At 41.8% G+C, this 23,731-nt stretch overlaps 2 protein-coding genes across 4 annotated transcripts; one reads left to right on the plus strand and one right to left on the minus strand.

The window, feature by feature from the left end:
* Positions 1 to 1,298: 1,298 nt before the first annotated feature.
* Positions 1,299 to 10,156, minus strand: LOC121535656 (protein lifeguard 3-like). Its single transcript, XM_041842903.2, has 13 exons — positions 10,052 to 10,156; positions 9,681 to 9,937; positions 7,914 to 8,228; positions 7,655 to 7,722; positions 7,483 to 7,547; positions 7,330 to 7,383; positions 7,013 to 7,063; positions 6,863 to 6,902; positions 5,507 to 5,544; positions 5,319 to 5,406; positions 5,138 to 5,233; positions 3,522 to 3,575; positions 1,299 to 1,779 (listed from the first exon to the last, which is right to left on the minus strand). Exons 3-13 carry the CDS (start codon positions 8,221 to 8,223, stop codon positions 1,630 to 1,632), a joined length of 1,014 nt encoding a protein of 337 aa, XP_041698837.2. The 5' UTR covers positions 8,224 to 8,228; positions 9,681 to 9,937; positions 10,052 to 10,156; the 3' UTR covers positions 1,299 to 1,629.
* A 7,813-nt stretch (positions 10,157 to 17,969) lies between these two features.
* On the plus strand, positions 17,970 to 21,685 carry LOC121534726 (ciliogenesis associated TTC17 interacting protein). 3 transcript variants are annotated; one of them, XM_041841308.2, is made up of 10 exons: positions 17,970 to 18,127; positions 18,331 to 18,415; positions 18,537 to 18,722; positions 18,802 to 18,857; positions 19,495 to 19,581; positions 19,723 to 19,890; positions 20,081 to 20,205; positions 20,509 to 20,585; positions 20,676 to 20,764; positions 21,063 to 21,685. In XM_041841308.2, exons 2-10 carry the CDS (start codon positions 18,337 to 18,339, stop codon positions 21,249 to 21,251), a joined length of 1,056 nt encoding a protein of 351 aa, XP_041697242.1. In that variant the 5' UTR covers positions 17,970 to 18,127; positions 18,331 to 18,336; the 3' UTR covers positions 21,252 to 21,685. The 3 variants fall into 3 exon arrangements, with proteins under 3 accessions (XP_041697242.1, XP_041697245.1, XP_041697243.1); XM_041841311.2 differs by having other exon boundaries at positions 19,768 to 19,890; XM_041841309.1 differs by lacking the exon at positions 17,970 to 18,127 and having other exon boundaries at positions 18,135 to 18,415.
* The last annotated feature ends 2,046 nt before the right edge of the window (positions 21,686 to 23,731 follow it).

The following is a 23,731-nucleotide window of genomic DNA, read 5'->3' on the forward strand; positions in this document are numbered from 1 at the left end:
AAAGCTAACAGAGTTTCACAATACTATATTAGGTATACTCCTATATGTGTTAACAAGTACATCAGAAACAGACATTTCATTTACATAAAGCACATCTAAAAGATGGCATCACTATGGCTGCGTTTAGACTGGCAGCCCAATTCCAATATTATTTTCCACTAACTGGTCTTTTGACCAATCACATCAGATCTTTTCACATCAGCTCTTTTTCAGCGCTGATCTGATTGGTCAAAAGACCAATTAGTGAAAAAAAATGATTTGAATTGGTCTGCCTGTCTAAACACAGCCTAAGGCGACACTCTCATTACCAAAAAGTACATAAAAATCAAGCCAATCAGCACTGAGCTTTCGCTCATGATTTCCCAATTACACATGTTAAGATCATAGAAAAGCATCAGACATACAGAGTAAAAAATAAACTCTTTCTACATTTCCTTCCTATCTGTGCCTCAGAGGAAGACTGATATTGGGGGTGTATTTACTAGTGCAAACAGTAGTTAAACGTTTCACATTGGAAAATGTTTTGCAACAAAAATGAGTTTCTAGTGGACAAATTCAGGAATGTCCCTTCCCATTTGGTTCCTGTTGCTTTTGTTTGCCTCCGTTTGGCTCCTAGTGAATACACCTCAGGGTTGCCTTCAGCAGGCACAAACCTATTGGACAATTTCAGGAAGTCTCTTACTGCTCCCAGCTCATAACACAGATTTTTACTTTATGAACAAAAAAGGTAAAATAAAAAAAATCTTCCTATAAAGATAGTTAGTTTAAGTTACAGCTTTGTATTCAGTGTGTCTATCAGTGGTGGAAAAAGTACCCAATTGTCATACTTGGGTAAAAGTCAAGATACTGTACCTTAATAGAAAATGACTCAAGTGAAACTCACCCAGTAAAATACTACTTGATTAAAAGTATAAAAGTATCTGGTTTAAAATATACTTAAGTATCAAAGGTAATAGTAAATGCTATGAATCATTTAAAATTGCTTATATTAAGCAAACTAGAAAGCACTATTTTCTAGATTTGTTGTATTTATGGATAGCCATGGGCACACTCCCAACAATTTGTGTTTAGTGAGTCCGCCATTTCAGAGGTAGTAGGTATGACCATGTGTTCTTTATAAGTGTGTGAAATGGACAATTTTCCTGTCCTGCTAAGCATTCAAAATGTAACAAGTACTTTTAGGTGTCAGGGAAAATGTACGGGAGTAAAAAGTATATATTTTCTTTAGGAATGTAGTGGAGTAAAAGAGAATGTTGTCAAAAATAGATATAGTAAAGTACAGATACCCAAAAAACAACTTAAATAGTACTTCAAAGTATTTTACTTAGTTACTTTACACCACTGGTGTCTATACTGATATATTACTACATATGTCTTTGCAAGCAGATACATTTTAGCAGAAGAGTAGACTTGATGAAAAGTGCTAAATATGTGTGTTTGCGTAGTCAATACCATAGAATTAGAATTTGTAGAAAGAACGTTCCCATTCAAAACAACGTTCTGTGGTAGGTACACCAGTATTTCCATACTACTCATTCTAATTCTATAGTGAGTGCAGTTGCACTCTGGTGAGCTGAGTCTGCCTGTCTCTGGGGGGTGGGGATGGGAGGGAACGTTGTTTCCAGTGATTCATCTGCTGGCTGCACCAATAAGCTGCAGCAGGCACAGGAAGATCTGGACGATGTCGATGTAGATGGAGAGCGCTGCAAACACATACTCCTCTGGACTGATAGAGTTCTTCCCCTTGCCGATCAACAGCTGTGTGTGGTACGCAAGAAACTACACACAGAAATACACCAGCAAGATATCAGAAAATATATTAGCAATATATCAGTAATATACCAGCAATAAGTCACTACAGACAAGAAAAAGTTACATAGATAACACTAACAACACAACTACAAACAATGTGTCAGAAATACCATCACTACAAACCACAATATATCAGCAATATATTTTATACATACAGTGCTATGAAAAAGTAATTCTCTACTTTTGCATATTTGTGATACTGAATGTTATCAGATCTTCAACCAAAACCTAATATTAGATAAAGGGAACATAAGTGAACAAATAACACAACAATTACATATTTATTTCATAAACAAAGTTATGCAACACCCAATTCCCCTGTGTGAAAAAGTAATTGCCCCTTTACACTCAATAACTGGTTGTGCCACCTTTAGCTGCAATGACTCCAACCAAATGCTTCCTGTGGTTGTTGATCAGTCTCTCACGTCGCTGTGGAGGAATTTTGGCCTACTCTTCCATGCAGAACTGCTTTAACTCAGTGACGTGTGGGTTTTCAAGCATGAACTGCTCGTTTCAAGTTCTGCCACAACATCTCAATTGGGATTAGGTCTGGACTTTGACCAGACGGATGGTCTGACATTCTCCTGTAGAATTCTCTGATACAGAACAGAATTCATGGTTCCTTCTATTAAGGCAAGTCGTCCAGGTCCTGAGGCAGCAAAGCATCCCCAAACCATCACACCACCACCACCATGCTTGACCTTTGGTATGATGTTCTTACTGTGGAATGCAGAGTTTGGTTTTCGCCAGGCATTACTGGAACCATGTCGTCCAAAAAGTTATACTTTTGAATCATCTGTCCATAAAACGTTCTTCCAAGAGTCTTGAAGATCATCCTGCTTTTTGGCAAACTTGAATCAACTTTTTGGACGGGATGGGTCCCATTATGCCTGGCGAAAACCAAACACTGCATTCCACAGTAAGAACATCATACCAAAGGTCAAGCATGGTGGTGGTGGTGTGATGGTTTGGGGATGCTTTGCTGCCTCAGGACCTGGACGACTTGCCTTAATAGAAGGAACCATGAATTCTGTTCTGTATCAGAGAATTCTACAGGAGAATGTCAGACCATCCGTCTGTGAGCTGAAGCTGAAGCGCAGCTGGGTCATGCAGCAAGACAATGATCCAAAACACACAATCAAGTCTACATGAAAATAGCTAAAAAGCAACAAATTGGAAGTTTTGGAATGGCCTAGTCAAAGTCTAGACCTAATCCCAATTGAGATGTTGTGGCAGGACTTGAAAAGAGCAGTTCATGCTTGAAAACCCACACGTCACTGAGTTAAAGCAGTTCTGCATGGAAGAGTGGGCCAAAATTCCTCCACAGCGACGTGAGAGACTGATCAACAACTACAGGAAGCATTTGGTTGGAGTCATTGCAGCTAAAGGTGGCACAACCAGTTATTGAGTGTAAGGGGGCAATTACTTTTTCACACAGGGGAATTGGGTGTTGCATAACTTTGTTTATGAAATAAATGAAATAAATATGTAATTGTTGTGTTATTTGTTCACTTATGTTCCCTTTATCTGATATTAGGTTTTGGTTGAAGATCTGATAACATTCAGTATCACAAATATGCAAAAGTAGAGAAAATTAGAAAGGGGGCAAATACTTTTTCATAGCACTGTATATGTTATAGGAAGAAACACATACTCATACAGTTAAAGTGGTTCTGTCTGTACTACATCTACCTGTGTATTGTACTCACCAGTGTGTAGACTACTGCTCCAACGGCCGCATACACCATGTGAAGCCAAGGAATCTGGCCAGGAGGAGACAGCACCATTAGAAAACACAGAACCATACAATAGACATGGAAAACAAACATGACTAGGTATAGCTAAAGGTGTGTGTGTGTGTGTGTGTGTTAGTGATGCGTGGGATGTCACATAACCCGCAGTCCCCGCAGTTATACCCGCGGGGCGGACGGGTTTAGGGTAATTAAATATTGTGTGGATGAAGGGCAGGTGGGTGGCGGGTGGGTTGAATAAAGACAAAACAATACCTTTAAAAAATCCATGAATGTATAATTCTTGCGCAATTTCTATCTATAGGCTACATTAAGGTTTTTCTTTCATGATTTTAGGCTATCTGGCATGAGTGTATAAGCCTAAGCTTTAGGATCCAAATGTACGTGTGCCAATAGCCTACATGCTAATCACCAAATGCTTTTGGGAACGGGCAGAAAAAGTTCATGTCAATCCACGGAGGCAAAAAAGGACAATGTGAGTTTAATTCAATAAGAGAAAAGCTACGAAAGGACAGTAGAAAATAAAGAGAAGGGAGGGCCAGAAAATAAATGTTTTGCCACTTCACCAAATCTTTCCCAAACATGACTTTTCTATGTTATGTGTTATGATTGTGAGGCGCTATACAAATTCAACAGTCACAAGACGGGGACTTCAAATAGGCCTATGCCACGTCAAGGGAACTGTAGCCTACTGTTCAGATGGGTTAAATGGAAACTGAAATTTGGACTCTGACTGTAGGTCTATAACCTCTCACAGTCTTGCAGTAAAATTATACACCAAACTGTAGGCAACATTTTGACTAGGGAACAGGAGTGGAGGAATATTATTTATTTATTTCCGCATCTTGAGAGAAAGTGAATGCTCAGTTAGATACCATCTGTAGAGGTGCTATCTTTATCAGCATCATAAAAGCTGATAGTATTTCAAACACATAAAATATGCATCCAAGCCGAACTGAAAACTTAACAGAAACATGTTGATTCGTTTTCACAGCTTTCTACTTCCTTACAACCGGTCAAACTGATGTCATTTGGAAATTTGACACAGAAAATCTTTCCCGTTTATTTTCTTTTTGTTATAGCATTTTTCCCCAGTCCCTAAACGTCTTTGCTCTGTGAAAGAAGATAACAGAAAACTTTACCGATGTCAACTACATTGAAGCATTAATTCGATCGATTTATGACATTATCCTGGTAACCAAGGGTTTATTTAGTCTTCCAGGGCAACATACAGCCTATTGACAGAAGAGAAGCTGCATGTATCTAATTATAGACAAGTTGACTAACAAATAGCCTTCCAAAATGTCAGAAAGTATAAGCAGAAACATATCTAAAACCAGGCAAAAACAAAAATCCTGTCCCCTGTCAAAAAATCGTTCTGCCGTATTTGACTGTAGCCTATAGCGCATTTTCTATATTTGCAGGTTAGGGTCGGGTGCGGGCCCCAGATTTTAACTTTATCACATATAGTCAGGAGGTTGTGGATGGGTTATTAGCAATTGCAGGCGGGTGCAGGGGAGCAAACAGCTGACCTGCGCACCACTAGTGTGTGCGTGCGTAATATGCCAACTCACATATTTGAAGGAGAGCACAATGGCTGTGATGATGCCTGCCACCATGACAACGACCCCCAGGACACAGAATAGGCCTGTGCATGAGGTGAGGTCCACCTGAGGAGAGACATTATGAAGTTTCAAACACTTGCTCACACACACACACCCATATACGCACACACACTTGTCAGGTGTCTCTTACCTTGGTCTGAAAGCAGAAGACAGTGGTGATGATACACACGATGACGGTGATGCCCAGAGCCAGAAACACTGCCTTAGTGTCATAGTAACTACAGAGCAGAGACACACAGAGACAAGACAGACATTACTACCACGCTCAGGAGTGTGTGTGTGTGTGTGTGTGTGTGTGTGTGTGTGTGTGTCTCTCACCTGGATATGGTCCCAGTCATGTAGGACATGGCCAGTGTCTGTAGAACACAGAATACACAGATTAATATAGAACAATGCAGGCCACCATAGAGCGGTATGACAGACTAGTGTGGCCCAGTGCAGAGGTAAAAAAAGGTCATGCCTGTACAGTGACTTTCCCCACAGTCCTGTTAGAGTGAACTCTCCCCTTCTGACCCCTCCCACTCCAGGTCAGTGTTTTTAGTCGTAAGATGAAGAAGGCACAAGTTCTGGTTAGGAAGATTGTGCGTGCGTCTAAGAAGTGAGTTGTGGGGTTTATTGTCGGGAGGGTTAATGCTACATTATGATGATTGACTGCAAGCAATTACCTTTAGGCCTAATTACCTTGTTACATCTGTAACTGTTGCTGTGTAGTACTGCTGCAGCTTATGTACAGTATATTTCAGCTACGCCATGTGCATGTCGTTTATAAGTGCCTATATTGCATTTCATGCATGAGTGTTGCGCAGTAGATGTTATTGTTTAGAGATGGTTCATTCCTACAGCCTGTATGTGCACTTTACTGCTGCGCTTTCATAGTTCGCGCTATCGTCAGCTTCTCTCTCTCTCTCTCTCTCTCTCTCTCTCTCTCTCTCTCTCTCTCTCTCTCTCTCTCTCTCTCTCTCTCTCTCTCTCTCTCTCTCTCTCTCTCTCTCTCTCTCTCTCTCTCTCTCTCTCTTCTCTCTCTCTCTCTCTCTCTCTCTCTCTCTCTCTCTCTCCCTCTCTCTCTCTCCTCTCTCTCTCTCTCTCTCTCTCTCTCTCTCTCTCTCTCTCTCTCTCTCTCTCTCTCTCTCTCTCTCTCTCTCTCTCTCTCTCTCTCTCTCTCTCTCTCTCTCTCTCTCTCTCTCTCTCTCTCTCTCTCTCTCTCTCTCGTGCAGATATTCCTATTGCATAGCTTACAACAGAGTATACGGGGTGTGGTATATGGCCAATATAACATGGCTAAGGGCTGCCTGGATACAGCCCTTAGCCGTGGTATATTGGCCATATACCACAAACCCCTGAGGTGCCTTATTGCTATTATAAACTGGTTACCAACGTAATTAGAGCAGTAAAAATAAATGTTTTGTCATACCCGTGGTATACGATCTGATATACCACGGCTCTCAGCCAATCAGCATTCAGTGCTCGAACTACCCAGTTTATAATTGTTCTTACCTTTCAGGTAAAATCACTGAAAAGTTTGTGTGTTCATACTATGTGTGGTGGTGACGAAGATAAATAAAACTCTGGGTATGGACATATCTGCCTTGTTCTTGCCGGACAGCCTGTAGTGAGCTCCAGCTAGCCATTTTTTCAACAGATCTGTACAGACTAGTAATAGTGATAGTTACTTACAAAGATGGCCAGCAGGATGATATTCCATGGGAATTTCCTCCTAAAGACAGGGGAGGGGCCACATAAGGACAGCACTTCAATACAATAAAACGTTGTTGTCAACTATATTGTCAACATTTACCAAAGGTGTTCTTTAAGAAAGAGACTCACCTGGGTCCTTTACAGCAGACCAGCACAATGTGAGTGACAAAATACACAGCGCTGCAAAGACATAGGTCAACACAGCTGTCAATCAAACAGCACATGCAAAACATAGGCCAGTATAGCTGTCAATTTTTACATTTACATTTGAGTCATTTAGTAGACGCTCTTATCCAGAGCGACTTACAGTTAGTGAGTGTATACATTTTTCATACTGGCCCCCCGTGGGAAACGAACCCACAACCCTGGCGTTGCAAGCGCCATGCTCTACCAACTGAGCTACAGTACTGTAAAACCATAGGTCAGTAATAAGGGATAGTACTTACAATGACGCCCAGTAGACAGCTGGGTTTCTGATCACAAACAGCTTGACAGATTCACTGCAAAGAAGAGAAACTCAGTTATCCAAACACACATGTGCAGGAACACAAAACCACTAACACACAGTCATACACAGTCATAGTAACACACACACTCACACAAATGTGAAGACGGCCACGATTGCGACAGTGACGAGTAGCTGAGATGCCAGGATCATATACACCTAAGAAAAAAGAAAGAGAGGGAGAGAGAGAGAGAATATTATACACTTCTTGTGTGTTTGTGTGTGTGTGTTAACTGTGTGTGTGCGTGTGCGTGCTGTGTTCTCACCTTTCGTATGAAGGAGTGTCGCACTTTCAGACTGTCAAAGCTGCCTGCCGCAAACCCCTCCCCATCGCCTGTGACATCAGCAGAGACATCATTAGAGTCATTTGTCAGTTCACATCAGAACAGAAGCCTGGTAATCAACTACTAAAGTATAACCTATAGTATCAAGTATTTATTTTAACTGTGTGAAGGATCTTATTCAGTAGTAACAGAACACTCAGAGTAAGCCCCAGCCAGGTGAGATAGGAGGGTTCAGGCTTACCGCTCAGTGCACTGCTTGGCATCGTAGGGGGAATGATAGGGGGCATGGGTGGCATCATAGGCTGGTTGTTGTAACCTGGACCCCCAGGGTGAGGCTGGCCTGGGTAGGGCCCAGCAGGGTACCCGGCAGGCTGGCCGGGGTATGGAGGTCCATGGGGACCAGAGGGATAGGGTGCTGAGGGCTGGCCTGATGTGGGACCTCCATTGGCAGGGAAGCCGTAGGCGGGGGGAGGGGGGTAGTTACCACCTTGGGGGCCATAGAGGGGGGCATGAGAGTCATCGTAACCCGGGGGGAAGTCAGACCGAGACATACTGTCTGAGAGAGAGAGAGAGAGAGAGAGAGAGAGAGAGAGAGAGAGAGAGAGAGAGAGAGAGAGAGAGAGAGAGAGAACAAACACCATTGTAAATACAACCCATATTTATGTTTATTTATTTTCCCATTTGTACTTTAACTATTTGCACATTGTTACTACACTGTATATATACATAATATGACATTTGAAATGTCTTTATTCTTTTGAAACTTCTGAGTGTAATGTTTACTGTTAATATTTATTGTTTATTTCACTTTTGTTTACTATCTACTTCACTTGCTTTGGCAATGTTAACACACGTTTCCCATGCCAATAAAGCCCTTAAATTGAAATTGAATTGAGAGGATGAGAAAAGAGAGAGAGAGGGGAGGAGGGAGAGCGAGAGAGAGAAGTGGTTATGGCCCATTCAACCAGAACTAAGACAGGAGTCTTAACGCGTCAACATGCTTCCCACCCAAACAGTTCAGAACAGTATGTGAACATATTATCACAACATTTTGTGAAGTTTTTGTTTGTCTTGGTCTTCGGCAAGGGTTTCCATGTTTCTGCTTATATCTGTGGTTCACACACACATCACTGCAGCACAACCACACATACACACACTGCAAACATCACAACCATACAAACATCACAACCAAATGTAACATTTCCAATAACCACTATTATACTATTACATACGCCACACATTATCACATACACTAAACACTACAGAGCTCACTGACAGAGAGAAAGACAGAGAGAGAGTTTAGAGAGTAGAGTTTATATAGGTCATTTAACTTGCAATGATCATTATGGGAGTTCCCACAGTTAGGGAGTAGGCCTCTAAACTCCCACGAACAGGGATAGTTTGGGTGTAGGCCTCCACCTTAAAACATGCCATTACGTCACATCTCCAGTGCTAAGCAACAGTGAAAAATATCAGCTGGAAAAAATGCTTCTGCCGTTTGCCGCCCATAAAACAGTCCCTCTGTGTGTGTGTGTGTTTCTGTAGTTACCCACAGGTTTATGACTAAACACTGTGTAACTTCTTCAGCCGTACGTCATGGGAGAGAGTGTGAAGTGAGAATGTGAAACTGGCTGGTTAGGTTTCTAAAGTAGTCTGCACGATTCAAAACCGCTTTAGCCCATTGAATACGGCCCGTGTCAGTACAGCCCTACCAAAGTATCCAAGTTTGGCCATAGCCAACTGCGCATCTCTCTCTCTCTCTCGATCTCTCTCTCTCTCACACACACCAGTGTTAAAATTAAATCGCAGGCAAAACGTAAACTGGCCAACTCCCCTCGCTCACTGGTGGTTTAGACAACTGCCTCACAAGGTAAGTGTACAGTAGGCCTATTCAGGTGTAACCCAGGGACTACCAACTTCAGCTCATATTCAAATCATTTTTTTTTATTTTTTTAACGAACACTGTGAGTGTATGGTGTGCCGGAAGTATAAAAATAGTTTGACTCACCACGCAATGAATCCAGGAAAAACAAGAACGCAAACACTGACAACAAGACAAAAAAAACGATAAAGGCCGACCAGTCTTATAACACGTCTATAACGATAGGTGATCAAATTATTGAAGTTTGAAACTCTAATTCCGTCGACTTTTGAAACTGTTAACGTTTCTCTCTCTCTCTATGGTCCCTTCTCTCTCTTTCTGACCCCTCCTTGTTTCCTTCCGCAGCAGGCAGACAGATGTCAGCTCGAGCCGTAGAACATTTCCTGGAATTTTGAAAGAGTTGTTACTTGTTAGTGGGTGGAGTCAATCTAATGGGGGTAAAATAGAGTACCCGATTATATTACAATCACCCCATTAAAAGGAGGAAATCATCATACCAATCACACCATTCATATGGTGAATGTACGCGTTACTTTTTAATAGTAGTTCAGAACCACACATCGTACTGCGTGATACGCGACCTTTTCAATGGTGATTTTAACTGTCTGAGACTGAGTGCGCATGTTCACCATAGAAGCCAACACAAAACGTTTCCCGGGAGTTTTTACTGTCAGATTCCTGGGTATGAAAAATGTATGCACTCACTAACTATAAGTCGCTCTGGATAAGAGCGTCTGCTAAATGACTAAAATGTAAATGTAAATTGTGTTTGAGTTTTTGATTGGGAGTGTACAGTGTAATATTTACAGGTAAGGAAAGTTCTTCTACAACTTAATTATGTCATTGGCAAGTATAGTCTATCGTATTTAGATTTAGCATGATTCTTATAAAAGCATGCTTGAATTATAACTTGTTGAGCTGTTTAGACCCTGATTTTCATAGTTTCATAGTGAGCTAGCTAGCTAAGTTAGCTAGTATTGCCAAAAGAATGTTAGTGACAGTAGCTAGCTATATAAAAAAAAAAATAGCTAAATATCCTCATCACGTTGTAGCTAGATGTAATTTCTCTGTTCCCACTCTAGTCTGTTCACACTGAATGATGACTTCTCCCATCACTCAAGGTATGTTCAACAATACCCTTCAATAATAAGTAAAACACTTCAACAGGTGAAATATTTAATCAGATTAGCTAGGTACTTGTCATTAGGATTTTAAAGGGGAAATCAGCAGTTTCTACATACATCTTTGGACTTGGAAATTAATGATATGTACCGATTTATTCTTGAAGAATATAACTTATAAAGGCCTTATGAGCTTAGTTCAACTGTCATACCCCACCAGAACCCTAAATATAAGATTGTTTACAAACATTGGAATAAAACAAAGTAAACAAACACTGTATAGCCTCAAGCTATATCATGGATGCTCAGTCCTTGCATCCATAGCTCTGTCTAAGAATTTGAGAGTGGTAACATTTCTCCAGCCCCTTCCCATAGCTTCTTACCGAAACAGGGACATGGAAGACGCTTAATTTTTTCTACTGCTGATTGCCACTTTAAGTGCTTTTCACTTGCTTCATATTGTAACCTGCAGTTGAGTGCAGTATAATGAAAAGACTGTCTCTTACTACCCTGACTAAGGGCTTTTGGTTTTGTTGGCAAAGGCTAATCCCTTGTCAGTTAGACCAAAAGGCCTGAAGGCTCATATTCAAAGACTTGGAAACACTTACAGTGCCTTCGGAAAGTATTCAGACCCATTGACTTTTTCCACATTTTGTTACTTTACAACCTTATTCTAAAATGGATTAAATAAAAAATAAATCCTTAGCAATCTACACACAATACCCCATAATGACAAAGCGAAAACAGGTTTTTAGAAATGTTTGCAAATGTATTACAAATAAAAAACAGAAATACCTTATTTACATAAGTATTCAGACTCGAAATTGAGCTCAGGTGCATCCTGTTTCCATTGATCATCCTTGAGATGTTTCTACAACTTGATTGGAGCTCACCTGTGGTAAATTCAATTGATTAGACATGATTTGGAAAGGCACACACTGTCTAAATAAGGTCCCACAGTTGACAGTGCATGTCAGAGCAAAAACCAAGCCATGAGGTCGAAGGAATTGTCCGTAGAGCTCTGAGACAGGATTGTGTCGAGGCACAGGTCTGGGGAAGGGTACCAAAACATTTCTGCAGTATTGAAAGTCCCCAAGAACACAGTGGCCTTCATCATTCTTAAATGGAAGAAGTTTGGAACCACCAAGACTCTTCCTAGAGCTGGCTGCCCGGCCAAACTGAGCAATCGGGGTAGAAGGGCCTTGGTCAGGGAGGTGACCAAGAACCTAATGGTTACTCTGACAGAGCTCCAGAGTTCCTCTGTGGAGATGGGAGAACCTTCCAGAAGGACAACCATCTCTGCAGCACTCCACCAATCAGGCCTTTCTGGTAGAGTGGCCAGACGGAAGCCACTCCTCAATAAAAGACACATGACAGCCCGCTTGGAGTTTGCCAAAAGGCATCTAAAGACTCAGACCATGAGAAACAAGATTCTCTGGTCTGATGAAACCAAGATTGAACTCTTTGGCCTCAATGCCAAGCATCATATCTGGAGGAAACCTGTCACCATCCCTACGGTGAAGCATGGTGGAGGCAGCATCATGCTGTGGGGATGTTTTTCAGCGGCAGGGACTGGGAGACTAATCAGGATCGAGACAAAGATGAACGGAGCAAAGTACAGAGAGATCCTTAATGAAAACCTGCTCAGGACCTCAGACTGTGGCAAAGGTTCACCTTCCAACAGGACAACAACCCTAAGCACACAGCCAAGACAACGCAGGAGTGGCTTAGGGACAAGTCTCTGAACGTCCTTGAGTGGCACAGCCAGAGCCCGGACTTGAACCCAATCAACCAACTCTGGAGAGACCTGAAAATAGCTGTGCAGCAATGCTCCCCATCCAACCTGACAGAGCTTGAGAGGATCTGCAGAGAAGAATGGTAGAAACTCCCCAAATACAGGTGTGCCAAGCTTGTAGCGTCATACCCAAGAAGACTCGAGGCTGTAATCGCTGGCAAAGGTGCTTCAACAAAGTACTGAGTAAAGGGTCTGAATTTATGTATATGTGAAATTTCTAAAAACCTGTTTTTGCTTTTTCATTATGGGGTATTGTGTGTAGATTGTTGAGGGGGGAAAATGATTGAATCAATTTTAGAATAAGGCTGTAACGTAACAAAATGTGGAAAAGTTAAGGGGTCTGAATACTTTCCGAAGGCACTGTATGGCATCCAAGGTCCTTCAACGCAATACTTTCCAGACTAGTATATCAAACAACTGACCAATAAACATTAATGTGGGCGTGGTCTGGCACATAAATGTACACTTGAAGTCGGAAGTGTACATACACTTAGGTTGTAGTCATTAAAACTGTTTTTTAACCACTCCACAAATGCAAGTCGGTTAGGACATCTACTTTGTGCATGACACAAGTACTTTTTTCAACAATTGTTTACAGACAGATTATTTCACTTATAATTTACTGTATCACAATTCCAGTGGGTCAGAAGTTTACATACACTAAGTTGACTGTGCCTTTAAACAGCTTGGAAAATTCCAGAAAATGATGTCATGGCTTTAGAAGCTTCTGATAGGCTAATTTACATCATTTGAGTCAATTGGAGGTGTACCTGTGGATGTATTTCAAGGCCTACCTTCAAACTCAGTGCCTCTTTGCTTGACATCATGGGAAAATCAAAAGAAATCAGGCAAGACCTCAGAAGAAAAATTGTAGACCTCCACAAGTCTGGTTCATCCTTGGGAGCACTTTCCAAATGCCTGAAGGTACCACGTTCATCTGTACAAACAATAGTACGCAAGTATAAACACCATGGGACCACGCAGTCGTCATACCGCTCAGGAAGGAGACGCGTTCTGTCTCCTAGAGATGGACGTACTTTGGTGCGAAAAGTGCAAATCAATCCCAGAACAACAGCAAAGGACCTTGTGAAGATACTGGAAAAAACAGGTACAAAAGTATCTATATCCACAGTAAAACGAGTCCTATATCGACATAACCTGAAATGCCACTCAGCAAGGAAGAAGGCACTGCTCCAAAACCACCATAAAAAAGCCAGACTATGGTTTGCAACTGCACATGGGGACAAATATCGTACTTTTTGGAGAAATGTCCTCTGGTCTGATTAAACAAAAGTAGAACTGTTTGGCCATAATGACCATCGTTATGTTTGGAGGAAAAAGGTGGTTGCTTGCAAGCCGAATAACACCATCCCAACCGTGAAGCACGGGGTGGCAGCATCATGCTGTGGGGGTGCTTTGCTGCAGGAGGGATTGGTGCACTTCACAAAATAGATGGCATGAGGAAGGAAAATTATGTGGATATAATGATATATTGACTCAACATCTCAAGACATCAGTCAGGAAGTTAAAGCTTGGTTGCAAATGGGTCTTCCAAATGGACAATGACCCCAAGCATACTTCCAAAGTTGTGGCAAAATGGCTTAAGGACAACAAAGTCAAGGTATTGGAGTGGCCATCACAAAGCCCTGACCTCAATCCTATAGAAAATATGTGGGCAGAACTGAAAAAGCGTATGCGAGCAAGGAGGCCTACAAACCTGACTCAGTTACACCAGCTCTGTCAGGAGGAATGGGCCAAAATTCACCCAACATATTGTGGGAAGCTTGTGGAAGGCTACCCAAAACATTTGACCCAAGTTAAACAATTTAAAGGCAATGCTACCAAATACGAATTGAGTGTATGTAAACATCTGACCCACTGGTAATGTGATGAAATAAATAAAAGCTGAAATAAATCATTCTCTACTATTATTCTGACATTTCACATTCTTAAAATAAAGTGGTGATCCTAATTGACCTAAAACAGGGAATTTGTACTAGGATTAAATGTCAGGAATTGTGAAAAATTGAGTTTAAATGTATTTGGCTAAGGTGTATGTAAATTTCCGACTTCAACTGTACATATACAACCTGCATATTTTCTCATCAGGCCACAGAGGTTCCCTCCAGATTGGTCTTCAATCTGTTACTCTGCATTCTGGAAGCGATTGCTGGTGGGTGACCATCGATGGAGGATGCTGTTCTTCCTCTCCATCGTCTTGAGTTTTCTGTAATCAGAAAGGTTCTAAATACTTTGTCCAGGGACATCATTTGTATTAATTGATCGAACAATTACACTGTTAAAAACTAACTGAGGAAGTACCTCTCTATCTGCACAAGCTGACAAACAGCTGTTCCATCTCCACTTTCCTGCTGTGCCCTGAAAATAAAAAATGGATCAAAGAGGGCATACAATAATGCATGCCAAAAAATAACAACTTTGTTTAGTTATTTGAAATTAATTGCATACATTGCAATTGTATGTTGCTGGAGCATTGCAACATATTGCTCCTCCCAGCACAGAGCAAGTTTTTGCCTCTCAAGGGTGACACTGACATTCCTGCCCCAATCCCTAATGGTGTCCAGTGTTGTTCCTAAAACATAACAACAGTGACAGATGTGACAACATTTCTAATCAATACTGAAATTCTATGATTAGATTATTGATACAATGGTTTACCTGGAAGAGACTGTGAAATTTCTGCCATTTCCCTTTCTGCCTCTGTTGCAACTTCTGTTGCTCGGGAAAGCCTCTGTGGCAGAGAGTCCACTAACACAAAAAAAATTGACATCACTAGAGTCAACCAGCATCACGTAAATGAATAACAATTCCAAGTGTACTAACGTTGCCTCTGGCATATCTTTTTCCCATGGTGGAGAAGTGCATCAGTCAGGAGGTCAATATGATGGGACGGCATCATCTCTTTGGTGACCTTCCCAAAGCGCCTCAGATACGACAACAGCGTCTCCATCTGCTCCCCATCTGCCAGTCCAGCACCTTCCACATATCTAGTGTTCAATTTCATCTAGAAATATAAAATCATGTCATACCATGGTAAAAGGGTTATTTGGTTAAACCTTATAAAATATGAATAAATACCTACTGACAATATTAATGATCATGTTCAAGTACCTGACATGGCAAGTCATGTCCATAAGCATGGAAAACTGGTTAAATGAATTTGGTCCCATGCTTCAATTCAGGTGTCACGATTCTCTAAAGCAGAACCCAGAAGCAGACCAGGACAAGGTGAGTAGAACGAAGGTGAGTATTTATTTACAGACTCAAATGTGGAAGCAGAAGACGGAGCGGGCAGCGGAGGCGAGTTGGTGGGAGTGAATAGGCAGATCCAATGGTGTCACAGAAGCCACCGACGACCAGGCAGGGGTGGGGTGAATGTTCCGGGAGAATGATCTTCATGGCTAACGATCTGGCAGGGAATGGATGTCAGGTCAGGGCGCCTCAGGTCTTCCGAGAGGGAATACTTTTTTTTTTTTTTAACCCCTCTCTCCGTAGGCTACACTGACCTGGAGGCTAGTTCAACAGCAATGCGTCGTGTCTTTTTTTTATGCTGGAGATTTTATGATATCATTACATTTTACATGTATTTATTGTTGTTGAAAATAACGAACAGATTGCTTGTTTTTCGTTGAATTTGATTAAAACCAAACTTATTCGAATTATTAATTGTCCTGGTTTTATGGTGAGAACGTCCGTGGCACGCATGCAATAAGATGGTTTCAATATGTATGTAAAACATTAGATTTGGGAGCAGTGTAAAGGTGAGTGGACATTCTCCCATTCTCTTTATATTGGATGTTTGTCCAGCTACTGTGAAAAGTTTGGATGTGGGTAAAACCTCCATAGTCTGCGTTGTTTTAATATGATATGCCCACAGGAAGCAATTATGGTGCCTGTAAATGTATTTAGACATTTTAAGCATGCCTATTTTAAAAAAGTTTATTTAGAATTTGATTAAAATTATTTTTTCTCTTTTTAGGCCTTATCAATAATTAATTTCATATTGCTTATTGACAACATTTGGCATGTCCATGATCAGCCATAATGCAATTTACAGTAAGCCAAGCCCCTATATCAGTGCGAATGCTATGTATATATTTCCACATTGAAGCCATGCAATTACTTAGAACAATGTGGACTGCAAACATGTTCAAGTTAACATATTTAAGAAAGATGGGATAAGTCTACATTTTGTTATTTTGTTTCTGCAAGCTGTTTAACAAACTATAACGGACTAATAGTTGATTCCAAGGCAATACATAAAATACCGTAAATACACAACTTGAAGCAACCACACATATTTAGCCATGGAGCACGTTCTGATTGGCCAGTTAGGGGCCAAGCCTCGACACACCCACAACTTGTTTATTCATCAAAACAAATGGTGTAAAGTACTTAAATAAAAATACTTGAAAGTACTACTTAAGTAGTTTTTTGGGGCATCTGTACTTAACTTTAATATTTATATTTTTGACTACTTTTACTCCACTATATTCCTAAAGAAAATAATGTACTTTTTACTCCATACATTTTCCCTGACACCTGACAAAGTACTTGTTACATTTTGAATGCTTAACAGGACAGGAAAATGGTCCAGTCAAAACTGTTCGCTGCTCTGGCACCCCAATGGTGGAACAAGCTCCCTCACGACGCCAGGACAGCGGAGACACTTGAAACCCCACCTCTGTAAGGAATACCTGGGATAGGATAAAGTAATCCTTCTACCCCAAAGAAAAAATAAACATATTGTAAAGTGGCTATAAGGTGAATGCACCAATTTGTAAGTCGCTCTGGATAAGAGCGTCTGCTAAATGTCGTAAATGTAAATGTAATGTTGGAGTGTGCCCCTGGCTATCCATAAAAAAATTTTAAAACAAGAAAATCATTGCTTAATATAAGGAATTTGAAATGATTTATACTTTTATTTTTGATACTTAAGATTATTTTAGCAATTACATTAACTTTTAATACTTACATATATTTAAAACCAAATACTTTTAGACTTTTACTCAAGTAGTATTTTTTTGGGTGACTTTCAGTTTTACTTGAGTCATTTTCTATTAAGGAATCTTACCTTTCACTCAAGTAAGACAATTGTGTACTTTTCCCACCACTGATCAAAACCCAGCCCTTTCACGCCAACGCCACAAACTGCGCCGATAATTGTGGTTGTGAAAATCGCAAAAATAGCTATTCTGAAAGACTGGATTCATAACAGTAATACTAGACCAGACGCAGCTGCCGAATAATCTTTTTTGTGTCATTTCTTTTGTAAATGTTGTTTTAAAAGTAGGGGGTCGCTTCTTTGTTCATACTGCACAAGGAAAAAAAAACATCGAATTAGGAATTAGAAACGTAATAGGATCTCTATGGAAAGAACCACCACACATTTCGCTGCGCGTTTATAAGATCTTTATGGTTCTTCGACTGTCAGGCGTTGTTGCCACGGCAACCCATATTGTGAGGGTTTTTCTTGTTCTTGAGACAGACAGACAGACAGACAGACAGACAGACATCAACAGCGAAAAAAAGATCAGTGTAATCTTCTGCCAGAATTACATTTACATTACATTTATATCATTTAGCAGACACTCTTATCCATAGCGACTTACAAATTGAACTTCTAGCTAAATAAGGTAAAAACATGCGAACTCACTGAATGATTCAATCAATCGTTTCTTTATAGAATGATTTGCTATCACATTAACTTCAGCCAGCAAGCTCAGTATTAGTTTGCCAACTCTAGCCTGTGGTGTTGCTGTTATTGTTGTTGTAGTAAGCTGCTTTGGCAAACTGCCCATATTCATATTTTCGTGTATCTGAAACTCCAAACTGAAAGTCTGATATGGAGGAGACTGCAACAACGGAGGAAGCCGAGGAGTTAAAAACCTCTAGCGAGGGCATCGCCTTTCTGTCCAGCATAGGTGAGTTAAATAGAGGTAGCTGAGTCAGTGAGGTGTTGGCACCTGCACTCTCAAGTGCCTCTTTCATGGTAGCCCTGCTATGGCTGTAGCTAGTTTTCATAATGTGTGTGTGTTTGTGTAGGGGCCACGGAGATGCAGCAGTGTGTGTTTGAAGACTCTCTGGTGACAGTGTCCGAGGGGGGCAGAGAGCTGGGAGAGTTTAAGGTGACTGTGGAGAGGAGCAGCTGCAGGGAGCAGCCTTGTCTGCTGCTGCACGCACACAGCCATGGAGCTATTGACAACACTCCCTGTGGTACAGCCATCACTGGTAAGACTGGGGGGGAAGAGTCTTGAGTGTTGGTCTTTCTAAGTCTGCGATTACTATCTCTGTCTCTCTTTCCAATCAGCCTACCTTTCTTTGAACCTGGAGACCCTGGAGCAGAACCACCACGAGTACGTCAAGGTAAACCAGCTTGAACTGCCTGAAACCGGTCTACACAGGCTAGACCATTTTACAAAACCTTATAAGACTAAAACATCAAAACTCTGCAATATAACATTCCCATAAATTCTCTGCTAACCTAACGTAGCAGGCATAGAAAGACCCCTGAGCAGAGTTCACGCTTCAGTTTTTCATGGAAAACTGTGATGAGTGTGATGGAAGGAGTCAGGCGCAGGAGGGTAATCACTGAATAAAGAGTTTATTCCTTCGTTACACAAAATATGCTGGAATAGCGACAAACGAAACAGGCACAGGTGAAATATCTACCCTGGCAACAAAATGGTACGAGTAGCTCCACTGAGCTATACTACTCTCACATTCAAACAATCACCCACAAGGACAAGGGGGCAGAGGGAACACTTATACACAGACTAATGAGGGGATTAGAACCAGGTGTGTGTGATTGACAAGACAAATGTGATGATGATAATTGGGGCGGCAGTGGTTAGTAAGCCGATGACGACGAACACCGAAGCCTGCCCGAACAAGAAGGGGAGGCAGCCTCGGCGGAAGTCGTGACAAAAACGGAAGTCAGGTTGAAAAAAACAGACGTTTGCGTTTTCTGGCGATTCCGCATAGACTAATTCTCTGCTCTCAGCTTCAGGACCACCGATTGGACAGGAAGTGTCACATGGTCCAGCGTGATGGACAGCTGGTGGTGAACAAAATCACCACTGTGGGAGAGGTGAGAGAGAAATGGGGGGAGGAGGTATATGTATGTGTGAGGTAGGAGGGCAGTGTGTGTTTTCCATTGTGCTCTTTGAGAAGGATTTCTATCTGAGAATTCTAACCTGGTGTGTGTGTGTGTGTGTGTGTGTGTGTGTAGGAGGTGAGGAGGCAAACCGTGTCTTACCCTCTGTCCTCTGTGAAGGGGTTAGTGTGCGAGGGCTCTAACCTGCTGCTGCTGAGGGTTTTCGCTCTGAGGAAGAACATCCCGGAAAACATGACCTTCCTCTCCTTCGACCAGGATGCACACATCTCCACCTCCACATACGTGAGTGTGTCCGTGTGTGTGTGTGTGTGTGAGCCTACTTATACAGTAGAAATGTGTGTGTCTTCTTTGTGAAAAGTGTGCATGAGTTTGTTTACAGTACTGGAACTTTTTATTTGTGTTCTCATTTGTGTTTGATTTGACCGTGTATTGACCACGTGTTTTGGGTAATGAGTGGTCTATCTGTGGTCAGAGGGAGCTGGGGTGCAGGCAGCAGACTGTGGGAGAGGAGGTGGTGGAGGTGTTTGGGGTGGAGAGGACGGTCGACTCGGTGGAGGACATCCCAGCCACGTGGCACTGCTACTTCCTGCCTGACGGGTAAGATGACATCACTTCCACCAGACCAAAGGGACAGAGGACATACAGGGCACCGCCCCAAAGATGGTGGATGAATGAAAATAGTTCACTCAGGACATTTACTATTGAAAATAATTGTCAGTTCCTGTCTACTTAAGGGGTGGCTCTCCCACAGACACCAATGTGATAGCAGCTGGGTCTGGTCTACTTAGTTCATTGACTTCCATTTAAACAGAAAAAAGGAGGGAGTGGGATGTGTTGCGTCTCTGACCGCCCCTCTCATCACTTTCTACCTGTGTGATGTCATATCCTGCACCTGTTTAGGCATCTGGCTAGCCGAGTGCAGGTGGGCTCTCCTGTGACCATGAGGCTCTTGCTGCTCCCGCTCCAAACACACACAGGTACCGAAACACACATATACACACATACAAACACGGTATTAGGAGTGTTCCCCTATTTACATGTGTGTGTGTATCTGTGTTGTGTCTCAGAGGTGAGGGATGTTAAGCCCGTGTTTGAGAAGAGGCCTCTGGTCTGGGAGGAGGACATGCAGATGCACTCCATGTTCCTTGACAGAAAGGTGACATATTAGTATTTTCCTATCCCTCACCCCTACTCTCACCCTAGCCCAGCGTTTCCCAAACTCGGTCCTGGGGACCCCAAGGGGTGCACATTTTGGTTTTTGACGTAACACTACACAGCTGATTCAAATAATCAACTCAGCATCTAGCTTTGAATCAGCTGTGTAGTGCTATGGCAAAAACCAAAATGTACACCCCTTGGGGTCCCCAGGACCGAGGTAGGGAAACGCTGCCCTAGCCCCTTACTCTTAAAACACTAACCCCTACGTTTCTGACATGCCCTTATGTGTGTTACAGGAGGAGTTGAAGGCGGAGCATGCCTCGTACCTGCGGCAACACCCGGAGCTCCGCACCATGATGGCCGACTTCCTGCAGTTTTTGTTACTACGGAAACCGAGCGACGTCTTTGTGTTTGCCCGCGAGTACTTCTCCCCATTCGCCTCCCTCCGATCCCCGGGGAGCACCTTCAACACCTCCTCACCCTGAGGACGCACACTGGGGCTGCGTCTCAATAGTCTAAAATAGCTTCCTCTCCTCGTTTGCTCTCCTTCAGCTGCACTGATCTGAGACACATATGGGATAGGTGAAAGCACTGTGATGTAGGCTTGCCGTGCCTACTAGAGATTTGCATTCACCTGCCCTATTATTTTATGTCAATACAGATGGAGGAAAGGGAATGAAGAGAAGAAGCCTCTTTTTGGGATGCAGCCCAGTTCTCTTTAATGTGTTCTTTCTTTCATCTCTTGAAGGACAACTGAACTATTAGTGGTTTGGGCAATAAGGCAGAGCAGTGGTTATGAAGGAAATGAGATGAGGAAAGGGAACACTTGTAGATTATTGGTACATAGATAAGGAATTCTAGGAGCTCATTTTCAGCTGTGTGTGTTGTCATTTTAAGTTTCAATAAAGTGTGATGTTTTATTTAAGCAAAATGTGTATTGTGTTTATTCAACTTAAAATAACAAAGGCCCTATATTTTCTGTACCCGGAAGAGGTACATGTTACTGTACAACCAATGAGCGCGCATTGTCATGACCTACTGATACTCCAATCTTCAAACCTAAAGAAAACGGGACAGCCGGTCCAAGGAGCACGGTGGCAGCGATATTTCGTTTAAAAAAAAGTATATAGCCTACATACTGTAAATTGCGACAGTTTTTTTGATAGTTGTGTGAATTGACGCAGCAGTTCTCTTATGAAGTCTGTTCTGTCAGTGTCTCATCTACTGGCTACGTGGTGGTTAGTACATTAGTAGAAATCGACCCAAGGTAAGTTTTGGCCGCTCCTTTAAAATGTTATTTTATGTCACTTCTCATGACAACAGTCAACGGCTGTATTACTGTTGAATGACAAGTTAATATGATTAAACATGCTGTAAACATTCTTTGCGAATTACGATGTTGTCACTAAAAGTACAGACGAGAGATTTCACTCTCGACGAGATATGTCCAAAATAATCCCAATGCGTTTTTATGGGTTTATTTTGGACATAAATTTGTCGGCCGCCCTTGGGACAACTACTCACATTGTTAGTGCGGAGACGAGCATATCGTGATTATGTACAGATCTCACCGTCAGACAACGTACTTTCCAAGTCTGCACTTTCCCGGTGCGGTGTTTGTTGGTTACGTCATCAATCGTCAAGAAATTATGCCGCTTTGTTTTTCTGACACAGTGGCGGTTGGTGCCGTTTAAGATGAGGGAGGACGATTATTCTTTTTAATGAGCATGGCCTTATTTCTATTACAGCATATTGGATGACTGTAATGTAATTCATATTCCATTCACCCAGTTCAATGTAACAGCGATAGGTTTGGGCTACTACATGATACTCACATTTTCCCTATACCTATCATGAGGTTGCTATAACCTAGCCTATGAATGAAAGTTTACAACCTAGGTGCACAGGTCAGGAGAAATTTGAGTAATCAATGTGACAGACATTGACACATTTAATACCGCCTTGCACACTCTTGCCTGCATCTAGCTGATCTAGGTTGTAATCATTAGTCCAACAGTTGCACAATATCATTTCTATTGGACAAATTCAGGTATGTTTATCCCCCTTTCGTTCTATTTGCTTCCGTTTAAGAAAAGTTTTTCAACAGAATCGGCGGAATGAATACACCACTGATCACTCGCAAACACAGTTCACTTTAATAACAGCCACATATAAACAGCAAGATCTCTTTGTTCATTGGATAATTCCTTCTCGCATCTACGCGCTCTCCTCCTCTCACCTTTTCCCTTCGCTTGTGGACTTCAGTGCATAACACATCAGCTGTCTGTGACCAGACGAAAAAACCTTTACAACCCAAACCTTCAAATCATAACCGTTAACCGCAACATACAGCCTACATTGTTGTCACCATATTAGCTAACGTCAAGTCAACATAGCTACTACAACTAACGCGTTAGTAAATCCGCTATAATCATGCAGTACAGTGTACAGTTAGCAAGCAGTTTAGCAGTTACACCGGGCGGGCCCCGGTGGCAATCAATTAATTAAACCAAAAGCTTACCTTGACTTGGAAGAGTTCCAGTATTGGATAGCCATAGCCATCTAGGTAACATAGCATCCCTCTCTGTTTGAGCTGGGTGTTTGAGTAGGCTAAACTAGCTATCTGCCTTTACAAACTAAATGAAAGTAAAAGTTTAAAAAAAAATATATATATATATATGTGTCTTGCTCTCTCTTTTGCTTCTTCTTCATTTTTGAATAAATTAATTTGTTCAAAAGTGTTCAACTATTGTCCTTCTCTCTCTTTGATTCAACTACTCACCACATTTCATGCACTGCAGAGATAGATGGCTGTAGCTTATGCTTTCAGTACTAGATTCATTCTCTGATCCTTTGATTGGGTGGACAACATGTCAGTTCATGCTGCAAAGCTCTGATAGGTTGGAGGACGTGTATGTCTGTGTATGTCTATGGAAGGGGGTGAGAACCATGGTGCTACCCTACA

This window comes from Coregonus clupeaformis, chromosome 21, assembly GCF_020615455.1.
Source record: "Coregonus clupeaformis isolate EN_2021a chromosome 21, ASM2061545v1, whole genome shotgun sequence".
NCBI lineage: Eukaryota > Metazoa > Chordata > Actinopteri > Salmoniformes > Salmonidae > Coregonus > Coregonus clupeaformis.